Here is a 6867-nt window from a genome sequence, read left to right as displayed (position 1 = left end):
TCTGCATTATGACTGGTGCTGTCTGTCTGCATTATGACTGGTACTGTCTGTCTGCATTATGACTGGTACTGTCTGTCTGCATTATGACTGGTACTGTCTGTCTGCTTTATGACTGGTGCTGTCTGTCTGCATTATGACTGGTGCTGTCTGCATTATGACTGGTGCTGTCTGTCTGCATTATGACTGGTACTGTCTGTCTGCATTATGACTGGTGCTGTCTGTCTGCATTATGACTGGCACTGTCTGTCTGCATTATGACTGGTACTGTCTGTCTGCATTATGACTGGTACTGTCTGTCTGCATTATGACTGGTGCTGTCTGTCTGCATTATGACTGGTACTGTCTGTCTGCATTATGACTGGTGCTGTCTGTCTGCATTATGACTGGTGCTGTCTGTCTGCATTATGACTGGTACTGTCTGCATTATGACTGGTGCTGTCTGTCTGCATTATGACTGGTACTGTCTGTCTGCATTATGACTGGTACTGTCTGTCTGCATTATGACTGGTGCTGTCTGTCTGCATTATGACTGGTACTGTCTGTCTGCATTATGACTGGTGCTGTCTGTCTGCATTATGACTGGTACTGTCTGTCTGCATTATGACTGGTGCTGTCTGTCTGCATTATGACTGGTACTGTCTGCATTATGACTGGTGCTGTCTGTCTGCATTATGACTGGTACTGTCTGTCTGCATTATGACTGGTACTGTCTGTCTGCATTATGACTAGGGTTGGGTACCGAAAATCGGTACCGGTAGGTACCGGTTACTTTACATTCGGTATGTACCCGTACCGAATCGCAAAGGAGATTTCGGTTCCTCATTTCGGTACTTTTCAAAAAAAAAAAAAAAAAACTGGTGTCCGGTGTCATGCAACAGTCAACCACACGTGACTTGAGTCGTGACGTGTGTGTCACGTGAGTGACATCGCCTGTTTCCAATTTCCAATCAGTGCGTGTCGTGGTAGTGAGGTGAGCAGTTGTGTTGAGAAGAAGAAGAGTGAGTTTATAGTAAGTGATTGTATTATTGTATTATTGTATTGATAGTATTATTATCATCATAATAATCATACTCATAGTCATATTATCTAATTTCGCTAGCTAGCCTAGCTACGAGGTCACCGAGAATGCCGAAGACCGCAATGAAGCGTTCTAAAGTGTGGCTGCATTTCACCCGACTCGATGAAAACAACGCGAAGTGCTTAAAATGTTTAAAATCATTCGCGTGTAAAGCAGGCAACACATCGAACTTGATGAAACACCTGACAACGCACGCGATACATTTAAGGTCAGAAGGGTGCACCGTGTTTGACAGCTTGCGCAAGTTCACCAGCCCTTCGGCGGCAAGCACCTCAGCAGCAGCAAGCACCTCCGGAGAGGGGGAGGCGGAGATCGCCATTCCCATTGAGGATGATGATGACAGCATTTCCTCAGGTTGGTAATAATGTTTCCGTTTATTTATTTAAAGAGGGGGACAGTGGACATTCGCCCTCTATGATTTCTTGCTTTGTTTTATTTAACCAGGAAAGGGACGGGGGATTGAGAGATTAAACATGCAGGTAGGTAGGCCCCAGCTGGACTGGGGGAGGGGGAGTAGGGTGAGGGGTGTGTGGAGGTCAGTCTGATCCGCACCCAAGCGACCCCAGGTGTCGTTATATGGTACAGCATTCAAGAGGGTCCTATCCAAGACAGGCAGCAGCAAATATTTAGCTACAGTAACATTATTTAACCTATGTTTATATTGTTGGCTCTCCAGCTACAGCATCAGAGACCCCATTCACCTTGGCAAAGAAGGGAACTTTGACCAATGACAAGGTGGAGGAAATTCACAGGGCTGTTACCAGGTTTGTGGTCAAGGGACTGCATTCCTTTTCCACTGTGGAATCTCCCTGTTTCAGGTAAAGTGACGTGAAAACAATATTTGTTTACTTTATGTTTATAAATCTGTGCCATTAGACAATTATGTCAAAACAAAACAAAAGTCAAAATGACAATAATAAATATCCTCAAATATGTTTACAGAGAGATGACCACCGCCCTCAATCCTCGCTACAAACCGCCATCCAGGGATGCTCTGTCCAATACCCTTATTCCTGCATGGTACTCTGTAGAAAAAGAAAACCTCATTAAGGAATTAGCACACATACATGTGGTTGCTATTACCTGTGATGGGTGGACGAGTGTGGCACAGGACCACTATTTAACGGTTACTGTGCACTACTCGATTCATGGCCACATTAAGCAGAAGGTGCTTAACACCAAAGCTGTGTATGAGTCACAGACAGGCCTGGTGGTGGCAGAAGAAATACATGGCATTCTGGCTGAATTTAAGTTAAACAAAAAAGCTGTAGCCGCCACAGTAGACAATGCCAGCAACATGGATGTTGCATTGAAAAATCTGCCCTTATTAAAAGTGGGGTGCTTCGCCCATACCCTAAACCTTGCAGCCCAGAAGGTTTACTCCATCAGTGCAGTTACACGGTGGTGTGCCAGACTGCGCACAGTTGTGGTGTGGCTGAAGCGGTCCACCCTGTCCAAACCTGTCCTGCGGGAGAAGCAGCGACTTCTGAGTAAGTAGCGCCTATAAATCTCAAAAGGTTATGTTTGTTTCAAACATCTTCAGCAATGTAGATTGTAATTCAAAATGTGTTTCAGACCTGCCAGAACACAACATGATTCTGGATGTCAGAACACGGTGGAACTCCCTGTTCCTGATGGTAGAGCGGTTTCTGGAGCAGTACCCAGCCATCCAGGCAGCTTCACTGGACCAGCGACTCAGAAAGCCAATGGAGAAAGACAGGTGATGGACAAGATGGGTGTATTTTACTTAAGCACACTTTATGAGCTAGCAATAACATTTCACTGCACATTATACCTGTGTGATGGAGTATGGAGAAGTGGACCTTGAAAAGATCAGTTGTTAAACAACTTTGTTGATATTTTTTATTCTTTATTTTATCTTCTTTTTTCACCCAGGCTGGAAAGGCTCACAGACAATGACTTCCAGAAAGCAGAGGAGTTTGTGAACGTCATGAAGTTGCTGTACACCTCAACCCTCTGCGTATCCAGTGAGAGGTCCCCCACATGTGGCGAAATTCTCCCCATCCTGAACAAGCTGGAGAAGCATTTCAGGGTGATTGAAGGAGACGACACTGAGTTCACCCGTGCTGTGAAAGAGGCGGTCTGGGGAGATCTGAAAAAGCGATACCAGGTATTTTCCATTTCCAAGCATAGCCTATGCTTACAAGAGGGCAAACCACATCATTTCACTGTTAGACACTAAACAGTTTGTCATGTTCATTTACAGAATCCAGATATTCAGAACTTTCTCCAGGAGGCCACTTCGATGGACCCTCGCTTCAAAGGCAGATTTAAATATGCTGATGCCTGGGAGAGGTTGAAGAAAGCAGCAGTTGCCAGTGCCAGTGCAACAGAACAGGTATTTTATCCTCATCCTTGTTTACTATGTGTCCTATAATACCGTTTCTATGATGAAGTATTGCTATTTATGTGCAAAATTGTGCCTACAGCTTCCAATGGCGGGCACAGGGCCAGGGGAAGAAGATTCAGATGAGGACAAGGCAGAGGAACATGTAAGTTCATAAATAATCATGGAATACCTCAAATGAACGAATGCAATTTTTTAAGTATGTTTGTCTAAACACTACTTTTATGTATTTTTCAGCACAAGAAGCATGCCAAAAAGTCAGCCCTAGAGGAGCTGTTTGAGGATGAGGACCTAGAGCTTCTTCAGGAAACAGGGACCAGTAATAGGGCCCTCCCCATCACTGAAGTGGTCCAGAAAGAAATTGAAATGTACACAAGTTTGTCTTCAATCCCATCAGGTCAAGACCCTGTAGTCTGGTGGTGGGGTAAGCGGGACAGCCTCCCCATACTGTCTAAGCTTTCAGATAAATACATGTGCGTACAAGCCTCATCCACACCATCTGAGAGGGTTTTCTCATGTGCAGGTCATGCAATTAGTCAAGAGAGGTGTCGTATTTTGCCAGAGAAGGCAAATATGCTCATCTTTTTGCAAAAGAATTGCTGAGGTGGAAGTTTTATTTTTATTTATTTTTATTTGAGTGTGTGGTGGGTTAACATAATTCAAACATAATTTAACTGTAATATTATATATATGTTTATTGTGCCTCAGTCAGCAGGAGTTTTATTTTCATTTATTTTAATTTGTGTGTATTTAACAATATATATTGTGCCTCAGCAATAAAAAAGTGAAAAGCTGTTTAATGTTGTCGACCGTGTTATTATTATTATATATATATATATATGTCATTTAAAAAAATCAAAAGTACCGAATTAAGTACCGTTTTGGTACCGGTACCGTTTTTAAAGTATCGGTTAGTAACCGGTACCGGATAAAACCCAAACGATACCCAACCCTAATTATGACTGGTACTGTCTGTCTGCATTATGACTGGTACTGTCTGTCTGCATTATGACTGGTGCTGTCTGTCTGCATTATGACTGGTACTGTCTGTCTGCATTATGACTGGTGCTGTCTGTCTGCATTATGACTGGTACTGTCTGTCTGCATTATGACTGGTACTGTCTGTCTGCATTATGACTGGTGCTGTCTGTCTGCATTATGACTGGTGCTGTCTGCATTATGACTGGTGCTGTCTGCATTATGACTGGTGCTGTCTGTCTGCATTATGACTGGTACTGTCTGTCTGCATTATGACTGGTGCTGTCTGTCTGCATTATGACTGGTACTGTCTGTCTGCATTATGACTGGTACTGTCTGTCTGCATTATGACTGGTGCTGTCTGTCTGCATTATGACTGGTGCTGTCTGTCTGCATTATGACTGGTACTGTCTGTCTGCATTATGACTGGTACTGTCTGTCTGCATTATGACTGGTGCTGTCTGTCTGCATTTTGACTGGTGCTGTCTGTCTGCATTATGACTGGTACTGTCTGTCTGCATTATGACTGGTACTGTCTGTCTGCATTATGACTGGTGCTGTCTGTCTGCATTTTGACTGGTGCTGTCTGTCTGCATTATGACTGGTGCTGTCTGTCTGCATTATGACTGGTGCTGTCTGTCTGCATTATGACTGGTACTGTCTGTCTGCATTATGACTGGTACTGTCTGTCTGCATTATGACTGGTGCTGTCTGTCTGCATTATGACTGGTACTGTCTGCATTATGACTGGTGCTGTCTGTCTGCATTATGACTGGTGCTGTCTGTCTGCATTATGACTGGTACTGTCTGCATTATGACTGGTGCTGTCTGTCTGCATTATGACTGGTGCTGTCTGTCTGCATTATGACTGGTACTGTCTGTCTGCATTATGACTGGTACTGTCTGTCTGCATTATGACTGGTACTGTCTGTCTGCATTATGACTGGTGCTGTCTGCATTATGACTGGTACTGTCTGTCTGCATTATGACTGGTACTGTCTGTCTGTATTATGACTGGTGCTGTCTGCATTATGACTGGTGCTGTCTGTCTGCATTATGACTGGTACTGTCTATCTGCATTATGACTGGTACTGTCTGTCTGCATTATGACTGGTGCTGTCTGTCTGCATTATGACTGGTACTGTCTATCTGCATTATGACTGGTACTGTCTGTCTGCATTATGACTGGTGCTGTCTGTCTGCATTATGACTGGTACTGTTTGTCTGCATTATGACTGGTGCTGTCTGTCTGCATTATGACTGGTGCTGTCTGTCTGCATTATGACTGGTACTGTCTGTCTGCATTATGACTGGTGCTGTCTGCATTATGACTGGTGCTGTCTGCATTATGACTGGTGCTGTCTGTCTGCATTATGACTGGTACTGTCTGTCTGCATTATGACTGGTGCTGTCTGTCTGCATTATGACTGGTGCTGTCTGTCTGCATTATGACTGGTGCTGTCTGTCTGCATTATGACTGGTACTGTCTGTCTGCATTATGACTGGTACTGTCTGTCTGCATTATGACTGGTGCTGTCTGTCTGCATTTTGACTGGTGCTGTCTGTCTGCATTATGACTGGTGCTGTCTGTCTGCATTATGACTGGTACTGTCTGTCTGCATTATGACTGGTGCTGTCTGTCTGCATTATGACTGGTGCTGTCTGCATTATGACTGGTGCTGTCTGTCTGCATTATGACTGGTACTGTCTGTCTGCATTATGACTGGTGCTGTCTGCATTATGACTGGTGCTGTCTGTCTGCATTATGACTGGTGCTGTCTGTCTGCATTATGACTGGTACTGTCTGTCTGCATTATGACTGGTACTGTCTGTCTGCATTATGACTGGTGCTGTCTGCATTATGACTGGTGCTGTCTGTCTGCATTATGACTGGTGCTGTCTGTCTGCATTATGACTGGTACTGTCTGCATTATGACTGGTGCTGTCTGTCTGCATTATGACTGGTACTGTCTGTCTGCATTATGACTGGTGCTGTCTGTCTGCATTATGACTGGTACTGTCTACTGCATTATGACTGGTACTGTCTGTCTGCATTATGACTGGTGCTGTCTGCATTATGACTGGTGCTGTCTGCATTATGACTGGTACTGTCTGTCTGCATTATGACTGGTACTGTCTGTCTGCATTATGACTGGTACTGTCTGTCTGCATTATGACTGGTGCTGTCTGCATTATGACTGGTACTGTCTGTCTGCATTATGACTGGTACTGTCTGTCTGTATTATGACTGGTGCTGTCTGCATTATGACTGGTGCTGTCTGTCTGCATTATGACTGGTACTGTCTGTCTGCATTATGACTGGTACTGTCTATCTGCATTATGACTGGTACTGTCTGTCTGCATTATGACTGGTGCTGTCTGTCTGCATTATGACTGGTGCTGTCTGCATTATGACTGGTACTGTCTGTCTGCATTATGACTG

General features: G+C 44.3%; 1 protein-coding gene across 1 annotated transcript; it reads left to right on the top strand.

Annotated features, from left to right (window-relative positions):
* The first annotated feature begins 1727 nt into the window (after positions 1 to 1727).
* Positions 1728 to 4212, top strand: LOC308159927 (E3 SUMO-protein ligase ZBED1-like). The gene is made up of 7 exons (XM_080533754.1): positions 1728 to 1896; positions 2021 to 2568; positions 2654 to 2798; positions 2975 to 3209; positions 3306 to 3437; positions 3529 to 3591; positions 3684 to 4212. Exons 2-7 carry the CDS (start codon positions 2025 to 2027, stop codon positions 4047 to 4049), a joined length of 1485 nt encoding a protein of 494 aa, XP_080389880.1. The 5' UTR covers positions 1728 to 1896; positions 2021 to 2024; the 3' UTR covers positions 4050 to 4212.
* The last annotated feature ends 2655 nt before the right edge of the window (positions 4213 to 6867 follow it).

Source organism: Nansenia antarctica (assembly GCF_963989245.1).
Source record: "Nansenia antarctica genome assembly, chromosome: 6".
Classification (NCBI taxonomy): domain Eukaryota; kingdom Metazoa; phylum Chordata; class Actinopteri; order Argentiniformes; family Microstomatidae; genus Nansenia; species Nansenia antarctica.
Note: the sequence above shows the minus strand (reverse complement) of the source record. Positions and strands in the feature narration are given on the sequence as shown.